At 39.0% G+C, this 26519-nt stretch overlaps 1 protein-coding gene across 2 annotated transcripts in view; it reads right to left on the reverse strand.

Annotated features, from left to right (window-relative positions):
* Window positions 1-808: 808 nt before the first annotated feature.
* Window positions 809-26519, reverse strand: part of COL19A1 (collagen type XIX alpha 1 chain) — a 661532-nt gene continuing 635821 nt past the window's right edge. The window contains exons 51-53 of one of the 2 annotated variants that reach the window (XM_075268349.1): window positions 22610-22741; window positions 1813-1890; window positions 809-1005 (exon numbers count right to left, since the gene is read on the reverse strand). In XM_075268349.1, the coding sequence (XP_075124450.1) occupies window positions 884-1005; window positions 1813-1890; window positions 22610-22741 (332 nt within the window). In that variant the 3' untranslated portion in view covers window positions 809-883. Of the gene's footprint in view, window positions 1006-1812; window positions 1891-20863; window positions 20933-22609; window positions 22742-26519 lie in introns of those variants that run through there. The other variant, XM_075268350.1, reaches the window with a different exon arrangement.

The following is a 26519-nucleotide window of genomic DNA, read 5'->3' on the forward strand; positions in this document are numbered from 1 at the left end:
TAATATATTTTTATGCATATGAAAATAGATATGTGCACAGTATAAAAACTGCAAATCATTATATTAAATTATATGTACACCAGGAAGGTCAGCAACATTGGAATCAGTGCAAGTTTTATTAAAACTTTGGTGGTATATGGATTTTCTCAAGCAGCTGCTGACCTTGCAGGTTATAGCTCCAGTGTTTTCTAATAAAAAAAATCAGTGTTTAACATCCACATTTCCTAGACCACCAAATTTTTACATTTGTACAGTTTGTCCCTCTTATGGTACAAATCAATAAAACTGTGCTTTTTCTGTCTTTCATATGACATATTGTGTAACAGAATCACTTAACAATATAGTTTTAGAAAATATCTTAACAAAACTTTATAATACGTTGCAATAAAGAAAAAGACTAGACCTTGAGGAAAGTGAAATCAGCACCACAGAGTGTTTGTGTAATGACTCAAACTCTTCAAGACTATAGATGTGGTTTAGATCAATGTTATAAAATATGGTGTCCCCAAACAGCTGCTATAGACAACACATCAAACCTTGCTTTGGTGTATTTCACATTTCTTTGAATATCTGTTTTGTTTCATTACAAAATATTAATATATACAAACCTTGCCTTAAGAAAATCTGAACCTGATCCTTATATCATGCAAGAATTGATGTAATGTTTGGTACTTCCTATAAATAAAAGATTGTTCTCCTTGATTTAAGATTTCAAAATAATGAAACTCCAAGATATGTACCATTTCTTGGAAAAAAAGTACCAAAGTGAGTTCCATTGCACCACCCAGCCATGCGAGGATAGCTGTTATGTTTTTCCATATCTTCAATGTGCCACATTTAAGAGGCAGGACTGGTAAATTTAATCTATACCAAAGAAATCAATCTATCTTCCATTCAATCTTGCTCGACCATGAGCAGTTGGATAATAACAATCCCCTGGATTACATCTTCCGCTTATACCAGGAGTCCCAGGGGGTCCTTGAGTTCCTGGAGGACCTGGGTCACCTAAGAAAATAAAAATCAATAACATATTCACTTAAGGCAGAAAAAATGGTCCATTCATGCTACAAGACATTGATATTACTAATCACTGGTCACCATATAGCAACATTGAAGAAGATACAGTATTTTCTGGCAAATATTGTAAAAAGGGGCACTTAGATCTTATGTTACATGGTTATTGGTTTCTTCAAACTGAATAGCATAGCACATTTTCTTGACTGTATACAGTACTCCCTCAGAAATGAATAGAGAGAGACACTTGTGCCCTATATATGCCAATTAAAAATGCACCAAGATTTCATATTAGGCCTTACTAATATCAAAAAGAGAACAAGATAGACAGAAAACTAATAATTTCAAGCATTTGGTAATATTAGCAAACCAGACAAGTATATAATGTCTAACATTTTTCATGTGGTATGTATGGATATGGTAAATGACAATTTATGCTTTATATGGCTAAATATACCATTTCAAATTAGAAATGTATCTTGAATTATATCAGTCCCAGGTATTTCTATACATATTTCTCTCATGTATAGTTTACATTACTGGAAATACTGTCGTTTATAGGGTTGAAGATCGAAAGACCTATACATAAAATATGCTAGAGTTAAAAATGGACATGTAAAGAGTCATGTTCTTTTGTGGTTGGTAGCAAAGATAGTATTCAAATAAAAAAAAAAAAGATTTCTTTATGTTCAGCAAAGTATTTGACTCACACAATAAAAACACTGCTTAACATAGACCAACGGAGCTATTTCAGCAAAGAAATACAGAAAAACATAGAAGGCAATGGGAAGTGATTACCTGTAGGTCCTGTGGGGCCTGGACTCCCTGGAAGACCAATTCCAAATTCACCTCTTTCACCTTTCTGTCCTCGTAAACCTATTAAAAAGAAGAAACAAATAATACATGAACACTGAATGTGCACAGAATACCTCTTTAACTGCTTCCGATGGAACTGAATGCCAATAATGGAAACTAAGAGACAGTAAATAAAATAAACCTCAAGCAGTAATATCCAGAGAGTGACCGACTGACACAAACAGAACAATAACATTTAAGAAGCTGAGCATAGCACAATGCTTTATAATTGAACCATTTAGCAACACTGGTCATCATAAGGTACCAATTTACACCGAATATTGAAACTCTCGAGGGAACAACATAATATTACACTTGAATCACAAAGGGATTTTCCTTATGTGTTTATAGCTACATTATTGCTGGTGTATATCATAACCAATATTATGCAAACAATAAACTCATGATAAAATAAACTGCCAAAAGTGTAGATATTGGGATATGTGCAACGATAAAACATATACAATAGCCTAGTGGTATAATACTGCACAATGTAGTTCTCATAGCCATGGATATTCAGCTTAAGATACAGCCAATAAAAACAACAGATTGTCACAACTAAGATGTTTAGAGAAAATCTTTAAAATGCTGGAAAAATAGGAATTACTTAAATTTGCATAAATTTTAGTTGTCTACAACTTTAACTTTATATATGTCTATAACTTTAGGGTTATGTTTGTGGAAAATCCTCTAAAACCCCTTTAATGTTGTATTAAACACAACTTATATATTCAACTTTGTTCATTATGGTTCACAAATCTAAAATAAGAGAATATATATAATTTTTTCATGCTCATTAATATGGAAAATGTACATTATCTATTGAAAAGCAAAATTATAAGATTACATGTGTGATAAAGTAATTGTAGCATACAGTAAACACATAATATGTGTAAAGTTGAATGAAATAGATAACTGTACCAGACAGGTACAGGTGAATCTACACCTATATATTGTCATAAATTAGGTGCATTCTCCACTAGTGCCATTGACATGAAAAATGCAACTCTACATCAATTCCCTCTAAAGTCTTCCCTATGAAGGTTCAAGACTCTATTCGCTTTTTTATTTTTTCCCCTATCAGTATGTCTTTTGGAGTGTGGGAAAAAAACCCACACAAACACGTGGAGAACATACAAACTTCTTGCAGATGTTGTCCTTGGTTGGATTCGAACCCAGGACACCAATGCTGCAGTGCTAACCACTGAGCCACCATGCCTGTGCTTTTAAGAGTGTCTATACTGCATGCTGACTTGAAGAGGTGAATGATCATTCATTTATACATTCAGTTATTTTGCGTTTATTTGCTAATAATGTAGATTACTGCTTATAATATATTTAGAGGGGCCACACGGTGGCTCAGTGGTTAGCACTGCAGCCTTGCAGCACTGGAGTCCTTGGTTCAAATCCCACCAAGGGCAAAAAACCATCCGCAAGGAGCTTGTATGTTCTCCCCGTGCTTGCGTGGATCTCCATCCCATACTCCAAAAAAGACATACTGATAGGGAAAAAAAATGTACATTGTGAGCCCTACGTGGGCTCACAATCTACAAAAAAAAAAATTTAGAACATGGTATATTATATTTTGTGTTTTAGTGGTAACTATAATATTAGCATAAGTTAGTTATAACTGTAGCGTGTTTATTATATACTTGTGTTATTTATATTACAATTACATTGAAATTAGAGATGAGCGAACACTGTTCAATTGAATAGATATTCGATATCAGGCCGTTCGAGGTATTCGATTCCAATCGAATGCCACGAGGCAAACGCACAAAAAATTTGCATCCCCTCCCACCTTCCCTGGCACTTTTTTTGCACCAATAACTGTGCAGGGGAGGTGGGACAGGAACTACAAAAGCGGAGGCATTGAAAAAAATTGGAAAAAGTAATTGGCTGGCTAAATCAGGTGACCTCCAATTTATACAAATTGTGGATTTAACATTCAGTTAATTTGAGACTGTGAACTAGACAGGGATAGATGTACAGGCAGGGTTAGATAGGGATTACCTTTATTTAGGTGGGAATGTTACTCACCCAGCTCTTTGGGGCTCTATCTGGTCGGGATCCCAGTCAGCTTGCAATATGCACGATTTAACTTTTTCCCATAGGAATTGCAGAGTACAGCATTCGGCCAATCAACGCTGGTTCTGCCGGAGGCTCGTCTGTGAGGAGGCGGAGTCTAAGATCGTACCAGAATGGAGACTGCTGTGGACCAATATTAGACTCCGCCTCCTCTGGCAGAACCAGCGTTGATTGGCCGAATGCTGTACTCTGTATGATATTCGGCCAATCAACGCTGGTCAATGCATTCCTATGCCAAGATGTAGCAGTGTTGGCCATGCGCTAAGCTCGTCTACACCGGAGATGCAGCCGAGCTGAGCGCACAGCCAGCACTGCTACACTGGAGATGTGAACCCTGCTGCACACTTAGCTCTGCTGCATCAGAGATGTGCTGAACCCTTCTGCACACTCAGCTCTGCTGCATCAGAGATGTAGCAGTGCTGAGTGTGCGCTGAACCCTGCTGCACACTCAGCTCTGCTGCATCTCAGCAGAGCTGAGTGTGCAGCAGAGTTCAGCGCACTCAGTTCTGCTACATCTCTGATGCAGCAGAGCTGAGTGTGCAGCAGGGTTCACATCTCAGGTGTAACAGTGCTGCCAGTGCGCTCAGCTTGGCTGCATCTCCAGTGTAGACGAGCTGACCGCACAACCAGCACTGCTACATAGGAATGCATTGACCAGTGATGATTTTGCCGAATGCCATACAGAGTACAGCATTCGGCCAATCAACGCTGTTCTGCCGGAGGAGGCGGAGTCTAAGATCGGACCACAGCAGTCTCCATTCTGGTCTGATCTTAGATTCCGCCTCCTCACATACGAGCCTCCGACAGAACCAGCGTTGATTGGCTATACTCTATATGGCATACGGCCAATCAATGCCGGTCAATGTATTCCTATGGGAAAAAGTCAGCTCACGCATATCGCAAGCTGACAGGGATCCCAACATAATACAGTGACTTGGGCATGCTTCCCCTGCTGTCCCAGTTGCATTCCAGGGTGTTGGCATCATTTCCTGGGGTGTCATAGTGGACTTGGTGACTCTCCAGAGTCAAAGAGTGGGATCCCCTGAAATGAGCATTTCTTCCGCATAGTCTATAATGGGGTTCGATATTCGTTCGAATAGTCGAATAATGAGGGGCTATCCGAAACGAATATCGAATATTTTACTGTTCGCTCATGTCTAATTGAAATTAATGCTATCAAACAATGTTTTTATGCAATAAACCCATACATCTGTAACATAGATAAGGTAATGAAGGGTGGTATATTATATGGCCTCCACAAACCATATTACCTGCAATATTTCAATAGAAGAGAACCCTTGTTGTATCCTCAGTCACTGGAGGCCTATGCCTACACGTCTCAGTTCTGTGTGACAGTTATGTGAATTTAGATGAATTGATGCTTTTATTTAATGAGATGTTTACAGTAAGGAAATAGAAGCTCTTTGATACCTCTAAACAACTGGAACACTGACAATTTGTACTCAGTGAAAATATGTTGAGGTTGACTTAGGGCGCGACGTAAGTTTTGTGCCTGCAGATTCTAGCTGTATCTCTAGGGGCTTTTGGTATTTAATTTTAGTTTCATTAATTAGATGTACAGCTGTAGAAGAGAAATACTGTAGAAGAGAAAAGCTGTGTCTGTACAGCTGCTTAGATGTAGCTATAGGATTTATTTGATCATTTAGTAATTTTCCCTGGGGCAGCCATATTGGAGACACATGCTGCTTTCTTGTATGGTCTGTATAGATATTACAGCAAAGTGTAACAAATGTTGGATCAAATGATTGTGATAAATTGATATTTTTCACAGCCATTTTAAACCTAAGGTGTGCCCATTTTCACAGACCCCTCATAAATATGAATCTGTTGAGGGATCCATGAAAACAGGTAAAAATAGGACACAAACCATTTTTTGATGGTCTCTTAAATCTTCTAGTTCAGAAAGTCCCCTGATGAGTGGTGTGTTACTGTACCAGGAAACGTGTAGAGACTAGGGACATTTAGGGTCATATTAGGGTACAATTTGGTACTGCCCTGGTGAGGGCGGGAGTCATTATGGGGTTTGAGGGACAGCATTGGAGGGTGAATATTGGGACTGTCTTTTCCCTTTTGTAATGCACCCTCACCGTGAGACTTCCGTCAACATACATTGGTAAGATCAATACTTTTCATACTATTATTTACCTTACGATCTGTTGTGGGGACATTATCATGTATGGCATTATTGTAGGGACCTATTTTTTAAGCATTATTATTTAAATGTTAAGTTTTAAGTGTTGCAACAGTGCTTTCTATATCTATTACTAATTAACTAATATATGACCAATCTACAATAGTTTCGGGATAGAATTTCTCTAATAGTTTTTAGGACTCATCAAAGAAATCTACATACCCTTTGACTACATGCTGTGTCATACTGTAAAACATTTTTACTGTTCTTGAAACAATTAGATCAGGGGAGCCCAATACGTCGATCGCAATCTACCGGTCGATCACAAAGGACGTATGGGTCGATTGCGGGATGCAGCCCCGCCTGCAAGTGTCCGGAGATAACTCTCAGCCTGTACTGTGAACAAGCACGCCGGACAGCAGCAGCTCCGGGGGATGATGCGCTCCCCACCCTTAGGGATGAAGGGAGCTGGGGTACTGCTTGTTCACAGCGCAGGCTGAGAGTCACCTCCGGACACTGGCAGGCGGGGCTGCCACAGCTCTGACTGTGAACGAGTGCAAGGCCCTGGCCTGCCAGTGTCCAGAGATGATTCTCAGCCTGCGCTGTGAACAAGCAGACACCAGAGAGCTGTCTCCTGATCTCACGCTCTGCCCCGCCCCTGGCCCCACCCCGGCCTGCCCACAGGCCCGCCCCGCCCACAAGAATTGGGTAGAAGATCTTATCCCTTTGTCAGTTTAGAAAGTAGCTCACATGCTATAAAAGTGTGAGCACCCCTGAATTAGATTATTCAGAGATCAATTGGGAGTAAAACTAAATAACAGATATATCACTAGTTTTGATAAAAATTGGTAGGCACTATAGGGACAAAATGGAAAGTGTGGAAAGATCTATTCCAAATAAACATTAGGTATCTATACCAACAAGCAGTTCCTCATGATGTATATTACTTTCCATTTCAGTTAATACAAATGGATATTTAATTTTTAAGTTGAATGTATACCTTTTAAGTACAATCCCAAAATATATATCACATCTACAAAGTGACCTCTTCATTCATGTTGTATTTTTCCCAGTTTAGAAATCCTTACAACATCACATCTTGCTACTGAGATTAAGGTCTCCATAAATCTTTTCCCCCCAACATAAAAAAGTAAAGTTTCAGGCCTTTGGAGCACTTTCTCAGTGAATAGTAAAGATTGAAAGTGAAAGGCTGTGAGTGACCATGCGGTGCAGTCAATTCATGTAACGTGAACTAAAATGTGCTCTGGCAGATTTCTGTCAAGTAAAGCCCGCAGCAGCATAGCCTGCATTCCCAGTGTGAGCCTGTACCGGGAAGAAGAAAGCTTGAATATTGACGATCTTAGACAAGTACTAATGTCTGAAGTATATCTACATTCATTTCTGCTATTTACAGTAACACAAGCCATGCCTCATACAAGCATGCTACATTTGTAATACAGACGATATGATCACAGCTGGAAGCACATGCAGACTACTTTTCATGTAAGCAGGTAGCAGGTCGCTAAAATGCCACACAATATCATGCTGACGTTTGCCACTTATACCAGTATAGATATTGAACATGCCCACATGGAGCAACACTTTACTGTACTTTCACATCCACTAAATGGTATTGCCACTTAGTGAAATAGAATAACAGCACATTACCCACTATTCACCCCAGGAAGGTGAGGAATTAGGTAAATGCTAATTTCACTCAAAGACAAGACTTTTATGATGTTTTTTTGTAAATTTTTTCTGCCAGATTTGTTGCAGAAGTCTCTTTTATTGTTCCATGTATTTAAATGATGCTTGCAGAAATCCATGTTAGTCTATATTCATATTATTATTATTTATCTGTTGAGCACCATTAATTCCATGGTGTTTTACATTTGAAGGTTTACATACGGTACACAAATATACAAAACAAATACCATACTAACAATGACCGACTGGCACAGAGGGGTAGAGGGCCCTGCCCGTAAGGGCTTACAATCTATGAGGAAAGTGGGATAGAGACAGAAGGTGAGGGGGAAGAGACTGTTCAGATGGTGATGTGGCGACAGCAGTGTTATTGGAGGTTGTAGGCCTTCCTGAGTAGGTGAGTCTTCAGGGCCTTCTTGAAGCCTGTGATTGTGGGGTCAGTCTTATGTGTCTTGGTAAGGAGTTCCAGAGTATGGGGGTTGCATGGGAGAAATCTTGAAGACAGTTGTGTGAAGAGCAGATAACAGCAGAGCAGAGTAGGAAGTCTTTGGAGGATCAGAGGTTATGTGTGGGCAGATTAGGTCAAAGATATATGGGGGGGACAGGTTGTGGATGACTTTTTATGCCAGCGTTAGTATATTGAACTCAATTTGCTGGGCAATGGGTAGCCAGTGAAGGGATTGGCAGAGGGGAGTAGCCAATGAAAAACAGTAAGAGAGGTGTATTATGCAAGCAGCACAGTTTAAGGTGGACTATAGAGGGGGGGGGGGGGGGCGAAAGTGTTTGCTGGGAGGCCATGGAGAAGGGTGTTACAGTAAACTAAGCAGGAGATAGTAACCATAGTATTCTATAAAAACAAACACTACTTAGATATACGGAATGGATTTTTCAGTCAGAGAAGTTCCTGTATGAAATCTATGAACCTACAGTACCTTTACAAGTATCTAGTCTGGACATCTCAAGGACTCACTTTAAAGCTGGCCAAAGTCATGGAAGGCATATTAGAATTGCAGAAAATTGCTGGCGAGTTAGGAATACTTGCCTGCAAGTCCAGACCACAAAGGTGGAACTTACAGAAAGAGTCAAGTGTCACTGCTCTATGTGGTTTCCTCCTCTCCCATATAGATGAATGGTATCAGCAACATTCTACCGTTACTCCATACTTATGGCTTATGTCTGTATCTTTGCTAAACACCGGTATTCTGAATGTGTAGTAGGCAACACTATGATGAAATTGATCTATGCAAATGCTATTCAATTAAGGAAGGTCTTCTTGTGTATGATGGATACTGCTAAACCATAATTGGGGCAAGAATGAGTTTTCTTCCTAATTCAATTGTTTTCTCAAAAGTATGCTGTAATGTAGGTGTCTAGATACCCCTAACTTCCCATTTCCAAAGGATTTGCAAAAAACGTACACATACATGAACGTCAAGGAAACAGGATGTATTATACAAGTCAAACTTTATTTAATGATTTGGAGATACACGCTGTGACATACTAGATAAATCTTTCTTGAAGTTGAATAACAAGTTAAAAAACACTAAGAATTCTAATTTATTGCTTCATTGAGCTACTGTATAGAATATATAGTAAGACATTCAAAGCTCTGTTTACATAGGCATAGTTTTCCTTCTCTCGTGCTATTCTAGTGTTTTTAACAAACATCATTATATAGTCTACAGTGCTCTTCTTGTATGTTATAAATGGAAATCATGATGCTAGTGTGAACACACCCTAATCCTGCCAAATGCACAAATTATGCATGAGTAGTTTACATTATCTAGTAAAATGGCATTACAATATAATGAAAACTATATAGTATATATAAATATAAAAGATCTTTTCGAAGGGGTGGTTTGTATTAGTAATGTATTAGTACAAACTAGTACGTCAAGCAGAATCACAACTTCAATAAGGAAAGGCTCAGAGCAGTGCGATATGGGTTTAAATATTATATAAAAGCCTTAGATTGTGGAAGTCAGTGATGACCTGAGACTTCCAAAGTGATCTACTCTCATGTATCTATGATCTGTCACAAAATCATTTTAAGCACTACTTATACATATACCTACTTTGCTAAAATATTCCTAAATAACCTTCATACTTAAACACTTACTAAGGCACCTATTGTAGTAACTATGTAAACAGTCCAGTTTCAGTTAAAGCTTGGTAAGCATACCAAGGTGTAAACAGTAGACATTTTGAAAAATTTTATTAAAAGTCTATTATTGCAGGTAAAACTATCATGATTACATTTCGGAAAATGAAAAAATAAAATAAAACATAAAAAGTGACCAGAAACCCACAAACCTAAAACAGGCACTAGTAGCTGCATTGAAAGTAATGAAATGGAATATTTTACATAACAGATTTCATATATATATACTGATGTCAAATAACTTTAATCTTTCTCTGCTCTTATTACAGTGCCAGCCGAACTGTGAGATGAATCACTTAAGGCAGACTGGTCACTAGAGATGTATAGACTAACAGCTGCATCTTTGACGGTGTCCTCGGGCAGCAATTTCCTAGTATTAAGCCTGTCTTAGATTCCACGGGTCTCAGGTTGTAAACAGATATTGTAAACAGATATTTGTAAAAATAAAAAAAACCACTCTAAGCACATTAACAGGTACAGTATAATATGTTTGTTCTATGAGTAAGCCAAGAAATGACATGTACTATAATTTTACAATTTATAGATGTGTCTACCATAACACGTTTTAATACAAATTTTATTTTCTCCTGATACAAAGTCAGAACCGTTGACAGGCTGCAATTCACATCACAAACAACTAGGTGAGCACACACAGTATAGCATACACATAGCATGGCCAACAAAGAGTCCAATGACATTCATGATATGCATGTCCTCCAGTGCCACCATCTTTCACCATGCAGGTGCTAATCTTTCACCATAACTGTGCTTAGTCAGAAAATCTGTCAGGCAGTGGATGGAAGGAAAGGGTAGCATGCTTAACATGAATATTATTGTACTCATTACTAGCATGGTTGGACATATGCTGCTGGGTTAACATACTTTATAGAATTTCAAATATCTAACTATTTAAAGGGATTCTACCACTAAAACACATTTTTTTCTAGTTAACACGTCGGAATAGCCTTTAAAAAGGCTATTCGTCTCCTACCTTTGGAAGTGCTCTCCGCTGCGCCGTTCGTTCAAAATACCGGTTTGTACCGGTATGCTAATTAGTTCTCTCGCAGCGATGGGGGCGTCCCCAGCGCAGGAGCAGCGATGGGGGCGTCCCCATTGCAGCTCGAAAACCGACTGCAGCGCCACCTCTATGGTCTTTGGTATCCTCCCCTTCCTTCTTCAGCGCCCTGTCGGACACTGCGCAGTACGCTCTGTTCGGCGAAGATTGCCAAACATACTGCACATGCGCGAAATTGCGGTCCCAGCCATAGTGCAGGCACCGCAATTTCGTGCATGCGCAGTACGTTCGGCAATCGTCGCCGAACACAGCGTACTGCGCAGGCATCCGACAGGACGCTGAAGAAGGAAGGGGAGGATACCAAAGACCATAGAGGCGGCACTGCGGTCGGTTTTCGAGCTGCAATGGGGACGCCCCCATCGCTGCTCCTGCAATGGGGACGCCCCCATCGCTGCTCCTGCGATGGGGACGCCCCCATCGCTGCGAGAGAACTAATTAGCATACCGGTACAAACCGGTATTTTGAACGAACGGCGCGGCGGAGATCACTTCCAAAGGTAGGAGACGAATAGCCTTTATAAAGGCTATTCCGACGTGTTAACTAGAAAAAAATGTGTTTTAGTGGTAGAATCCCTTTAATGTTTTTAGTTAGTTTTTTTTATGCAGAAAATGCTAAACCATTGGGTATTATCTGAAGATCCATCACTGCATCTATTTTTTGTAACTGGTCTCTTTTCTACTGTAAATTCGTCCCTTTGAAAATACATGGCATTTCATAGTCCATTGCCATACTTTATGGATGATCATTATTCGCAAACACTACAACATTGTAACTGCTTTCCTATTTGATGACACACCATCTAAAATGTATTTTCATATACTTGTCTAATAAAAGTATACCACACAGCAGAAAGACCCCAAGTAACATTTGTTTAGAAAAATACAATTACAAGCTATTGTCAGAACTTTTGAAAAATATGGATTTGATTTTCCCAGTGAATGTTTAATAATTCAAGAGAATGCGATACAGATAACAAGCAAAACTAGAATAAAGAGAGTAGGCAAGTGCAGAAGAGATTAATTTGTTTGTAGCCGAAACACAATTTTCTTCCAGTCTATAGTATACATAGGCTGAATTTGCATATTAAGAAAGCACACTGCTTTTGTTTTTGAAATTCTGACCTTGAGGGGATAAAACGTATTCAGGTTTGGTTATGTACTTTGTCACACTGGTTGCCCACATTTCATGAGAAAATAACGTCTTTAGAACAATAGAACTGGCACCAGAAATAAATATATAAGAATAATCTAAAGTAGCAAAAAAATGTGACATTTACTTAGCCAACAACCTCAGACGTGCTCTATTTTGGTCCATTTTGTGGACCACAGAGCTCCATTAAGGTGTATGGGCCTATGAAAATCATGGACAACACATAGATGCCATTTGTGCGCTGCTTGTAAAACATAGGGAATTAAAGAAATTAAATGTTGCTCTATTATTCATAAACTTTAAGAGGTCGTCCACTCTATTTGATTTTTTTAATTAGGCTGGGGGAGGTAAAAAAGCATTTAAAAAACCCATACTCCCCTGCCCCCGGTACTACAGTGTCCTCCCAGCACGGTCGGTCCTGCTGCTCGGCTGTCTTCTTTTGCCAGAAGTACTTGCCGGCTGTGACGTCATGTGTCCCTTTCACTGAGACCTAATTGGTAATCACATGATTGGCCTAAGCGGCCTAGAGAAAGGATCTAGGGATGTCACAGGTAGTGATGTCCCGTGTTTCTGACTGAGGCCAAAGATTGGCCTAAGCGGTCACATGCAGTGTTGACTTCAGCCGGAAGACAAGGGAGGATCGGAGACAGGTAAGTTTTTTTGGGTTCTCTCACCTCCCCCAGCTAGACTGTCTGGAACACCTTTCTGACAGTGAAGAGCGATGGTAACAGCATTGATAGCTCTTCACCAAGGGCACATATTGGGAAAGCTGAATTCAGCGCACTGTCGGCTTTCTAGTGGTATATAAATGCCAGAGCACATGAAATGTTCTCTTTAATGATGCCACGTGACATCTGTTAAATTGTTGTGTGAATATAGCCTAAGGGTATGTTCATACTGTGGTTTTTGGAAATGATTTTGAGGTAAAAACCACCTCTTCAATTGCTCTTCAAAATACACCATGTGAAAATACCCTAACAGCTACTAGAATGGAGGAAATTTCCTATCTAAGGGTGCATGCACACTACGTAACGCCGGGCGTGTATGAGAGCCGTACACGCCGGCGTTACAGCAGGGCTGCCGAACACTTCCCATTCACTTCAATGGGAGCGCTCGTAAACGCCGCTGTTACGAGCGCTCCCATTGAAGTGAATGGGAAGTGTTCGGCAGCCCTGCTGTAACGCCGGCGTGTACGGCTCTCATACACGCCCGGCGTTACGTAGTGTGCATGCACCCTAAAGCTGAAACCCCACATTGCGAAAATGCAACATTTTTGCTGCTGCAGAAATGCTGCAGCAAAAATATGTTGCGTTTTACACTACCTACATAGTGAATGGGATTCTGGCTAATACCATCCACACATTGCAGAAAAAATTTGCATCAGAAATTCTGAGATTACAAAAACGCAAAAATGTAAAGCGCAGCATGTCAATTATATCTACGGAAACTCTGACGTTTTCTGTATACGTATAATAGAGGCATAAATATTCCAGAAGGTTTCCTCTATGGACTTTCTGTGAAAAGTGCTGCGGGTAAAAGTGCAATATGTATCTACCACAGTTTTGCCCACAGCGCTTTTTGACTGTGACCCGCTACATGGGGCCTTAGCCTTAAACATATATTTTTAATTTCCGTGAAACCCTATGGTGATTGGTGTCACTGTACAGCATCTGTTGGAAGTATTCATTTAAGGATAAGACCCCATGTTGCAAATCGTAGCTTAAAAAATGCTGCAGAAAAAAAAATAGCAAAAACGGGCTGCTTTTTGCGTTTTTCTCAGTTTTTTCCCCCCTATCCAACATATATGGAAACTCTAGCTCTTTTTCTTCACAATGTGTGGATAATATTAACCAGAATCTCGTTCATTTTTCTAGTATTATAAGACTGAGAACCCATGTTGCGGAAACACAGTTTTTTGTGTTTTTTTGAGCCAAAGCCAAGAACAGCTACTAAAGGAATGGAATATATAGGCAGTACTTCTACTTCTACCTTCTGCTCACTCCACTCCTTGCTTTGGCTCAAAAAAATTTATCAAAATCTGCAGCTGCATTTCTCAGCCTAAAATGCTGATTTTTTTCTGCTGGAAAAAAATGCTACGTGTCCACAACATGAGGCCTTAACCTAATGGATTTTTCATGTGAATTCATTAACCCCCCTTTCCGACACCTATATAGAATATATAAATCCAGACGGATGGCAATTAACTCTCCGAGGGCATATTGGTGTTTTCTTATATGAAAAAGAAACAAACTTTGACTTTGGCTCAAAAAATACAGCCAAATCTGCAATAAAAAATGTTGTGTTTCCGCAACTGGGGGCTCTAGCCTAAAAGATACAAAAATAAATAGGTAAAAAAAGATATAAACGATAAAAGATACATAAAAGAGCAAAAAAAAAAAATGTCACAGCTTTCAAAAATGCATGAACCAAACACCCAAATATGTTTCCATTCAGGGAAAGTGAATGGTCATGAAATGTTTAATACATAAGCTAAAAATGAGATGTGAATGTAGACTAACAGAGAGGTGAAATATTTCCAGCAGCAGCAGCCTATGTCCCTAACATACCTGAACCCCCTTTACCCTGATATAGGTCACCAGGTGACAGTCAGGAGACCCCCATACACTTGTCAGTTTACTTAACAAACAAAACAATGTATAAGACAATATAACACATAGTTTCAGAGATTGTATCTAGCAATTTTATTTCACAGTTTTACCAAAAGTAGAAACATTTAAAGCATTTGAGAAAAACTTCATCTGTAAACAGTTTTCATATTCATAAGGCATCTGAGGTATGAATGAAGACTAACACTGCCTAGGAAAATCATGAAGTATGTTACAAAGCCTTTAACATTGCAATGAATATCTGCTATTATTACACAGCTATAGCCAAGCAGCAATCCCTAACTGTAAACTGAGAACAGGAGGTAAGAGGCATCTCCTGCTACTACAAATATTACATTATAGATTCATATATGGTGAACATACAAAACTGTAATATGTGAATAATTAGAGATACTATACAATAAAAATCTGTTGTGCAATAGAACATGTATCATGTTCTCTAAGTCTCTCCATCTAGCAGTTGTGGCAGTAATGATCCAAACTCGGTCTCATCTCATGTAATAAAATACTGTACATTATGAAACACATCTCCTCTTAATTTCTATGAATAACATTTCTAGTGCCAGGCTGAGCAAGAAGACAAAGGAGGATCTTGTGATTTCAATGGGCAGCGTGCATATGCCAGCACCCATTCAAGTCAATGGGATCTGTTTTTTACGCCGCTCACTCTGAACGAGTTTTACGTTCAGAATGAGCGAGCGTAAACTTCGTGTGAAGGATCCCCAAGAAGAAGGAGTTGTTGAAATCAAATAAAACTTTACATGTGTGAATGTAATGATGTTATATGTATGTGATTACAATATTACCTTGAAAAACATGGATGGAAATGGAGGCAGAGGTATGCATAGTAGAGGTATTTCTAAGTCAATAATCTCTCACCATGGCGTACACTACCCAAAAGGAGCATTTTGGCAAGACCCGGTGTCTAATCAGATCACACTTGTAATAATTTACATATCTGTTGCCGTATAGGCTGAGGATGGAAACAGAAGAACAGGTAAGTGACCATTAGGAACGGGTCCACTATAGCACTGGAAGCCACCAGACCAGTAAATGCTCATACACCAAAAGATCTGTTACTGACATTAGGAATTGCCAGGTCCAGGAGATACTTTCTGAAATCATATTGGTGCATATGAAACCTCACTGAGTAATATGTAAAGGGGTATTCTGGTAATAAGTTACCAGAATACCAGCACCATTATGGTGGTGTTTTTTGCCCTAATTCAAATGGAGAGACTTTCTGAAAATGTGTAGCTCCATTCATTTGAATGACAATCACCAGAGATAGCCAAAGATCAGAGCTCAACTTTCTCCAGCAGTTCCCATTGAAATGAATAAAGTGGTGACGTGCATTTCCCCACATAAGCACCCCAGTTCTCATGATCTGTTGAAATCCCAGTAGTCAGACCCCCACTGAGCATCAAGGTACCCCCTATCCTTTGGACAAGGGCTACCTTATTGTTACTGGAATACCCCTTTAAGCTATTGGCTTATCCAATTATTGATTTAATCTTTGAAGCTCAATAACTTTAGAACAAGCATCAGCAGGTCACTCATTTTAAGAAGAGATATATAACAAATGTATTTCTTTCCATACATGGCTGGTAAGACCATTTTACACAACTTTGTATGTTCATTTTTTACTTCTATATAAAAAACAGATGCAAGGTCTCCTTCACAAACTTCCTATACAGTAAGCTATATAGCAGAACAGTACTTGTAGAACACTATCATGGAATATTAATTACCGTGAATGTAAAGAATAGTCAAAATGTGATAAGCATCATTATGAAGAATGATTGATGAAGACGAAAAGATTTAAAGTTATGGTAAAAGTGCCATAGTCTTTTTGTGAAGCTGACAAAGGATAGTATGAGATCAGTTATTAACTACTACAATGTTTGCAGGAAGAAAGAAAACTGAAGATTTAGCTATTTTTTATCTTAGACGTCCCTGTCTGCTTTTCTAGTGAATCCATTGAGAGCTTAGTAAGTACAGTTCAGCAACAAATGTCCTTTTCCACAAATAGCAACTGTATTAGATGTAGCCCAAATCAATAAATAGGATTAGGTCCAATCTCCAGCAACATAGTTATCTAGCACATAGGTATCCAGTACATAGTTATCTAATACAAATTTCCATGTATTACTGCTATTGGTATGACTGCAGCCCTGGCAATATGCAATCTCTGTTCTAGAATAATTTACATGTTTGCATATACAGGTTCTAGCAAAATCCTGCATTTGCCCTATTCTAAATGACTTAAAACCCATATTTAACTATACATTTCAATAAATTAGAGGGAAAGTACACGAAGGGCTAGTTCTCACGCGTGATTTCTCCGCACGGCATCACGCTCCTGATTACGCCCTAATGAATGGGCCTACCTGGGAGTGGGTCTCGCACCGCGGACACCACAGCTGAGCCAGCCGTGGAATCCGCGGGAAGATAGGGCATGGGGAAAAAAAGCGAATGGCTCCTATCGAAATGAATGGGAGCTTTTTTGCTGGTGGATTTTGAGGCGGATTCCGTGTCAAAATCCGCCTGCAAAAAACTCTGTATGAACATACCCTAACATATACCAGCCAAAATTCTTTTAGGACATGTCTGGGTAATGATAACCTATGGCTATGCCATGCAAATTTACCAGCATACACACCAAACGATCAACCATGAACACTGTCTGAACCTAGCTTTACTGCTAAACTTGCTTGCTACAAAGAAGCCTCCTACAAGTGTAAACATAAGTAATCACAATATCCCTTTATGTGTGACTAGAGACTGGTCTTATATAAAGTAGAACTCTTTATATGCAGAATTCAATGTAGACTTTAAAGAGGACCTTCCACCATTTTGCACACAGGCAGTTCTATATACTGCCGGAAAGCTGACAGTGTGCTGAGTTCAGCGCACTGTCGGCTTTCCCGATCTGGGCCCGGTGTGAAGAGCTTACGGTCCGGTACCGTAGCTCTTCCCTGATAATACTCGTCTATGGACGAGTACTGCGAGCAGAGGGAGGGGGCGTTCCTCCCGGCTCACACGGTACAGCGCGATTGACTGTGCTGTGAAGAAGGACGTCTCTGGCTCACTGTCAGAAACGCCCTTCTGACCATAGAAGAGCTACGGTACCGGGACCGTAAGCTCTTCACACCGGGCCCAGATCGGGAAAGCCGACAGTGCGCTGAACTCAGCGCACTGTCAGCTTTCTGGCAGTATATAGAACTGCCTGTGTGCAAAATGGTGAAAGGTCCTCTTTAAAGCAGAAATGTGGATACATAAGTATATATTGCATTACAGTAAGTACACAGACAACTCTGTGCATTGGATTGCTAACTGCCATGCTATTTAGGAAATCTCCAAAAGGTCATAATTTTCATTAAATATTTCTATCCTTTGTAAATTTCTATAATGTCCATAACTCAGTGATATTGATATGATCAACAGTACAGAAAAATCTAAAAGATCAGTCTGTTCAAATCTCATACAGCAGCATACAAGATCTCCTAATATTTTGTAATGAGTTTTATCCTTGGTATGCTGAAATTATTTTAATAAAGTATAACTCACATTTTATTTTTTGCTATGGTATAAGGGGGTGTTTGGTGAACATTTTTCTAATATACTTTATGAACCTATTTAATTTCCTTTAATAGAAAACAAGTTGTAACATTCCCGCTCTCAACCCTCTAACTGATCTGTTACTGGGGAAAGTCCATACACCTTTGTATTGTGAGTGTGTAGAGCTGAAGTGTATTGTAAACGTCGCAATTTGACACATCCACACATTTCAGAAAAAATTTGCAGCGGAAATGCTGTGATTTTAAAAATGCTTGTTTTTTGTAAATCGCAGCATGCCAGCAGTTTCTGACATCATTCATGAAGTCTCAGAGACCAGAAGAGGACCAAAGATTCGAGCCCAGGGCAGGGGAGTAACATTGCTTGCTGTGTTTAATCACCTTCCCTAGGCCTCCGCTCATTATACTCTGGGGTATCTTCAGATAAGCAGTACCATATAATAGCAGTACCGTTTTGGATGAGTTTGGACTGAATGAAACCGTCAGATGACCCTTGCAAGATGAATCTCATGAGGTTCACCCATAAAATACTCCCTGGGACTGAGCCATGTTGCAGAGATTGAAACATGCTCTTAATGTGCACATCTTATCCAGCTGCTGCAATTGGTAAAGGCCCCCTCTTCCTGCTCAGTGGTGGAGAGCCCACCCTTTATTCTGGCTTTGGGTGTATCGTACAGACTCTCCATGGCAATGCTTAATTAGCACATTGCTAGTGGGAATTTTATAGCCTGTCTTCTAATAAAAGAAAGTTAGATGTCGTGTTATTCAGATGGTCACTGGGATTGCTTTGGAAGATGACCCTCCTCCTTTCTATCTTCCCGCATAGGTTTTAGGAAGCACACATGCAAGCTATTAGGTTTCCTATTAGTAGCAGCAAGATCCACTCTCATTAAACTGTGGAAATCCCGGATACCCCCTCTCTGCTGTATTTGCTTCAGGAGGTCTTACGCATACTCAGCATGGAAAATCTGCTCACAGAACTGAAACATGATGATAGAGCCCATCAGCAAACGTGGCTCCTGTGGACCACTTTATTACTCCACTGAATTCCACTGAGTCTGCCTTCCCCTCTGTGTCCTCTTGATTTTTCCTACTCCCCCAACCCCCCCGATACCTTTCTTTCTATTTTCCAAAAATGACATGAGGTATGTTTACTATTGTTTTGGTTTCTGAATTAAGTACCTGGCTTTGCTGTGACAGAGCTATTGTTTCCACCCTCCTCCATGTTCCTTCCTGCCCCTACCTATCATTTCTTGTTCTCCCTGCCATCTCCTCCATACCCCGACCTTCCCTCCACCATGTACACCCTTTATTGTTGATACTTTGACTTGTTCTTTGTGATATAACAAAAATTTCAATAACATTCTTAATGTTAAAAAAAAGAGTTAGAGATTTAAGTAAATAAAGTATATTACAAAAATGTTCCCCACATATCTCATGATACAGTGGCAAAAAATCAAATAAAAGTTACACTAAAAATTATATAACATTGTGAAGGCTACGTCTCTATAGAAAATTTTCTAAACATTACTTGACTTTTCAGGATTCATCCACAAAATAAGAATAAAGTATGAAACACATCTAGTCACATTAAAGGAGAACTTCACATTAAAATAAATATCTGGGGTGCTCAACATTTTGCCCAAAACATACTTGTGGCTTGTAAAAAAATAAGCATGAATAGTAATGAAGATTCACTCTCAAATACAATAATAGCACGTCAATAAGATATATAGATTTAGTGGGGGTCCAATCACTTGGAATGGGGGTTCCAAGTCACCTGTCTGAATTGATTCATTTTCTTTGAGACTGATATAGAGAAGCCAAGTACAGCACTTTGCTATTGCCACTCTTTTCAAAAAGAGGAACTCAGGATCCCCATTCTCAACTTCTGCAGTGGACCCAGCAGTAAGACCCCACTATCAGATGTTTAATTCATGGTACAACCACTTATGCTGGCCATAAACATTACACTAAAGTCAGAGTCAGATGAAGCTGCCAATTTCAACAGGATTGCCCAACCATCTATTATTGGTTTTTGGCAGAGACTTAGTCCCCTTTCTGTAGTGAAAATAGTTGCCAACTGAATGGCCATCCATCTGACAGCTAGTGAATGTGTATGACCAATTTTAGAAAACTCCATGATGATCAACGTGGACATTATCCTTATTAACATTAACCATTCAGTGTCAGATACAATGATCTGACTCACATATTATTAGAATACAGTACATCATTTAATTCATAACATAACAAATCATTCATTACATATCACCATGTCAAAAGCACAACATAACTATTCTACACAGTATTACACACAGTGTATAAATACAGTCAGATAACCTATAACTACTGCAATCTTCACATTTTTTTTTGTTATTTTCCAGTTAGTAGAATTCTTGCATACATAGCAAATGTGGGTTTTTTTGTGTTTTTGTTGTTGCTTTCCAAAGTAAGACTCCATAGTTCTTCAAGGAACCTTTGTCTTGTCTTCATTTCAGTCTCATTTTGATTCCAGAGAAGACCAAACTACCGGAAAAATAATAGATAGGAACCACCTATCAAGAAACTACCAAAAAGACTGGCATGCTTGTCTCTTTATAAGCATATAAGTATGGACAAAATACTAAGTGCTTATGCATTATTCTTACTGTAGATTGGGATGGAACTAATGTCCAGGTTTTAGATGAACTCTCAGCCATTAAGATACAGAGTTGCAGTTTTGTAACTATGAACTTGGAACAAATGCTATAATCTGAGGGATTACAATAATTCCAAGACTCTGTAAATTCTAAGAAAGTATTAAGATTCATGATAATGTCATTGGGGAGGCTTGCTAGTATCTACATAACTGTGCTATGGTCCATCTAGTGCTAGGCACAACTATAGCAGGACAATTATAATATATACTGTAGCATAAAAAGAATGCAAACACTGTTGAAAAACCTTCAGTGCAACTCTTGAATAAAGTCTAATACTTTAAAGAGACCATTGTTTGTTCACCATTTATTTCAGCGTCCTAGATTTTCTCATTAATTTTGGATAAGCTTTTTTGTAGGCAGAAAAGCTTTGTGTTAATGTCAATTAAGTATCTGCATATCATATTCTTACTTTGTTAATTATTTAAAAGCATATGACTTAGCATACTCTACAGCATATGCATATTGAAATATTATTACTTAGTATGGTAATGCACAAATACAATGTAGCTAGAAACAAAAGCCAAGGTCAAAATGTCTCATTTTCAGATGAATAGCAAACTGTTGTTAGATCTACTGTTAGTGCTTTCTTCCCTTGAAGTGGAAATTAGTCATGTAGTAGTTTGATGCAAAGTTTTTAGGGCTGTTTTAAGTTGTGTGACTCATGCTTAGCGGTACATCAGTTGTGTAGAAATGGTATGTGAAGTGAATAAGATTCTCATCCAACAACTTTATGTGATATGATATCTGAATTTCTATATAAAATCCATCAATGATTTCGGAAAGAACACAAGACAATATCCCAAATTTCAAATAGTTATACTTGCAAACTCAAGAATTAATATACAGATGTGTCCACCCCTACCTTTTTCTGAAATCTGGTTACGTAAATACATTGAAAAATTTGACACAATAATAAAACATGTTAACAAAGGCTTTGACAAGCTACAATTCCCAACACATCCAGTGGTCTCATATAAACATATAAAGAATACACCCCTTAAAACAAAGTACTATGAAATCATGTTGTTTTGAAAAGACATATCCAGATATGTTCATCCAAAAGGACAGAAAGGACACATTTGTAAATTAATGTTATAGAACACTTTACTTTGTCATTGCATCTGCCTTAGAAATCCCATTCTGGAAAATAGCTAATCCCATAGAAATATGGACATGTTCTCGTGTGTACATGATAAAACAGAAGTACATGCAACCTTGGCAATTGTATGTCTGTGCTACATTTGTTAAACAATGATATTACACCTTTTAAAATATCTCAACATACAAATCTCTTTACACTGAAATGTTACAACCCTCTGAGAATACAGAGTTGCTGTATCAGGTATGAATTATTTTTTTATATTATTATATTATATTTTTGTATTTTTTACATTATTATATTTTTTAAGGCATACTATAGAATATATCCCCTGAATGTACCTTTAAGACATTTTTCTTAGTCTAGCTTTAGATATGGATAAACATTTTTGGTTGTGATTTTTACCTTGTGGTCCAGGAGGCCCAGGATCTCCGGGTGGTCCTGGGAGGCCATCATTTCCAGGTGGGCCAGGTTTTCCTTGAGCAGCAAGTAAAGCAGCTGGTGTTTTCAGTTGAGAGAGGAAATCACTCATTTTCTCTGTAGGAAATAAACATGAAAGGTGAGTTCCAGAATGTGAGAATGTAATGGAAGAATCTTAAATTGCAATGACTGTGTGAGACACAGATTGTTCGCACACCACATTCATTGCACATACGGTAGTAGAGTTTTCTACAGAAAATGATTCCCTTAGTTTATAGCATGTGAAACATATTATTCAATATCATAATTAATATATAGTAAAGAATTATCTGTATTTAAATTAAAGTACATGAATATATCTCTATACTTTTAAGAAATTGTTGGTTTTGTAGCTCGCCAGTAACCTACAAGTCAGATTAATAGAGAAAATTAGTCAGCCCGGTTTAGGTCATTCCAGTCTTCTATCACATGGTTACTTTCAAATAGTAAATTATAATATATAAAATGATAAATATTATCTTCAACTATGTATTATGTGTCACATACCGTAATACCGTTCATGGAAAATTCAGCAATTTCACTAAAGCTAGTGAATGGAAGAGCAATGGAAGTACAAAAAAGAATACTGCGGGGGCTACACGGTGGCTCAGTGGTTAGCACTGCAGCCTTGCAGCGCTGGAGTCCTGGTGTTCAAATCCCGCCAAGGGCAAAAAACACCATCTGCAAGGAGTTTGTATGTTCTCCCCGTGTTTGCATGGATTTCCATCCCATATTCCAAAAAGACATACTGATAGGGAAAAAATGTACATTGTGAGCTCTATGTGGGGCTCATAATCTACATAAAAAAAAAAAAAAAAAAAAAAAAGAATACTGCAACTTAAGTAACAGTTTTATAAGATATTTTTTCTCCAGGGAGATATGGGAATAGGGGGTTAGAATTATTATATGCAACTCATTCAGGAAACCTGGAACCTAAAGTGGGGCTCAAATACTTCAACTGCCTAAGGGCAACATGGTGGCTCAGTGGTTAGCACTGCAACGCTGGCGTCCTGGGTTCAAATCTCACCAGGAATAACATCTGCAAGGAGTTTGTATGTTCTCCCCGTGTTTGCGTGGATTACCACCAATTCTACAAAGACATCATTAAATGAAAGAAAAAAAAAGTACATGAAAAAAAAAATAGTTCATCTGCCTCATATGGCGAGACCAATACTTTAAATCCTGTATCATAGTTTTTGATACTATATAGTGTTGTCCTTACTCTAAAAAACTAACTTTGTTCTTGAATTCTATGCCCATGAGTAAATTATCATATTTTGGAACAGTCTCTTACAAACATGGTTGGACGTGGTAAGTAACCTGCAACTGAACCTCAGTCTGAATCCCCTTGTTAACTTGATAACTACAACTACTGTACATATATAATTATATAATATATTATAATATATACTAATGTATACTACTGTAGGCTCTACTGAGCAGGGTCACTTGCCATATTTGAAGATGATTCTACAATTTATAAAAATACGTCTTGTTCAATAAATTGGCTACCATTGGTACAGTACTTTGTATTCCTTGCTGTAGAGCGCTACAGAACATGTTAGCACTGTATAAATAAATAATAAATAATATTAATTGTTCTGATCTTTACATAATCCAAGTTGACAGCCAGTGTTAGAGGAAATACATAGGAGCTTTATGAAAAATGAAGTGTGTTGCCTCTTTCCATATGTTTCAAGGTGTTGGTAGATTATGTATTCAGTAACAGCAACTGCATAAATAATTAATGCTTGGGTAAAAATTTCTCTCTCTAAGGATCGTTTCCTTAAACTCAGTTATGATTTTAATAAGTAATACCACAAACACTTATCTCTCCATGGAATTAGCTATATGGAAAGTGATGAGATACAGTATCACATGCAGACCATATGGTCTGCTCAGTGACATGTAATCAAGTAGACCATGTCCTGTAGATACGGCAGAGAAATGTGAATGAGAAAAGTAAATCCAAACAGATAATAGTTTGTTCAGGTCATTTTCTTTATATATTATTTTCCAGTGTAATACTTCTTAAAGTGGTTGCCCAGGTATTGGACAAATTACAGAGGAGGCCAGGGAAGGCAAAACATAAAATAATATCATACTTGTCCAGTGTTAGCTGCCTCTGACCATTTGGGAGTGCACTGTGCCTTTGCTGCTGGAGGTATTGGCTGTAAAGGACCTTTGATGTCTCTGTGATGCCCTTTCCTATGGCCACTGATGTGGCCATGTGCAGCGCAGGACTTCTGGCAGCAAAGGTATGACGCACGAATGGACAGTGGCAGCATACACCATAGTGCTGGACAAACCCTTCACGCTAATGTATCTGAATATATTTAGAGATTTATAAGAACTATTAAATTCAGTTTTTTTGGATTCTGCTATGCCATAATTTTTGCCAATCTTCATTTATGAAAATGTTAAATAAATTTGATGCATCTTTTGGTCTAACACTTCTATTCTGAAATGTTACTCCACTTTCTATGCCACTGTCCCTACTCTTTTTAAAGAGCCGATAGGTTCTCTATGAATACCTTTTATGATGTATAGTTATATTCTACTTTGTCTAATGAAGGGTCATCCATGACACACTATATTGCATCACTTCATTGGTCCGTCAAGATATATGTTATTACATTGGTCCATGTAAGCAAGTCAAATAATTTATGTTTAGCAGAAAATAATGGGAAAACTGACAAATATAAATTCTAATTCTTTTTATCAGACTTCCTAGGTTATGCAATTTTTAAACATGAAAATCATGTTGTGTAATATAGAAAGACCATAAACTTGTCATGTGCATAAATGAATAGGAGTCTCTAACTGAGACAGTAATAGAGATGGCATCACCCACGTTCTATTCTAAACACCTTACAGAGTAGAATAAAGACGACTAAAATTTAATAAAGGTGATAATGTCTGTACTATTTTTTGCAATTAAGCGGCAGGCCTGGACACTAAGGGAGCATACACACGGAGTTACGCTGCACTCATTCTGAACGTAAAAACACGTTCAGAATGAGCGCGTAAAAAGCAGCTCCCATTGACTTGAATGGGAGCCGGCATACGTGCGCTACTCATTGAAATCAATGGGAGGCCTTTTTGGTACTTTTCCCTAATCAGGCTTGCATCGCAGTTCAGCATCAGCATCGGGACATGCTGAACTGCTGACTGCTGGCCTGATGCTGGCTGGCACTGGAGCTGTGTATAAAGGAGCAGTGGATTACAGGATGCCAGAGGGGGCGCCCAGACCCTGCCCTCACTCGCGGTGCAGAGAGGATGGTGGAGCACGGCCTGGTGTGAGCGGTGTGCCACCGTGACAGATGCTGTGTGCGTGTCACTGCAGCCGCAGCATCAGGGGGTGACGTCCGGCTTCACAAGCTTGTGCTCACCGACAATCACCAAGTAAACTCATGTCCCGACAGGGACGTGGGTTGACTTGGGGATTGCGGTGATTGTCGGTGAGCACAAGCTTGTCAGCGGCCGGGCTGCACGTCCCAGTGCCCGGAGGACTTGGTGAAGCCGGACGTCACCCCCTGATGCTGCGGCTGCAGTGACATGCACACAGCATCTGTCACGGTGGTACATCACTCACACCAGGACGGGCTCCACCATCCTCTCCACACCGCGAGTGAGGGCAGGGTCTGGGCAACCCCTCTGGCATCCTGTGATCCGCTGCTCCTTTATACACAGCTCCAGTGCCCGCCAGCATCAGGCCAGCAGGCAGCAGTTCAGCATGTCCCGATGCTGATGCTGAACTGCGATGCTGGCCCGATAAGGGAAAAGTACCAAAAAGGCCTCCCATTGATTTCAATGGGTAGCGCACATATGCCGGCTCCCATTTAAGTCAATGGGA

Source organism: Leptodactylus fuscus, chromosome 3 (assembly GCF_031893055.1).
Source record: "Leptodactylus fuscus isolate aLepFus1 chromosome 3, aLepFus1.hap2, whole genome shotgun sequence".
NCBI lineage: Eukaryota > Metazoa > Chordata > Amphibia > Anura > Leptodactylidae > Leptodactylus > Leptodactylus fuscus.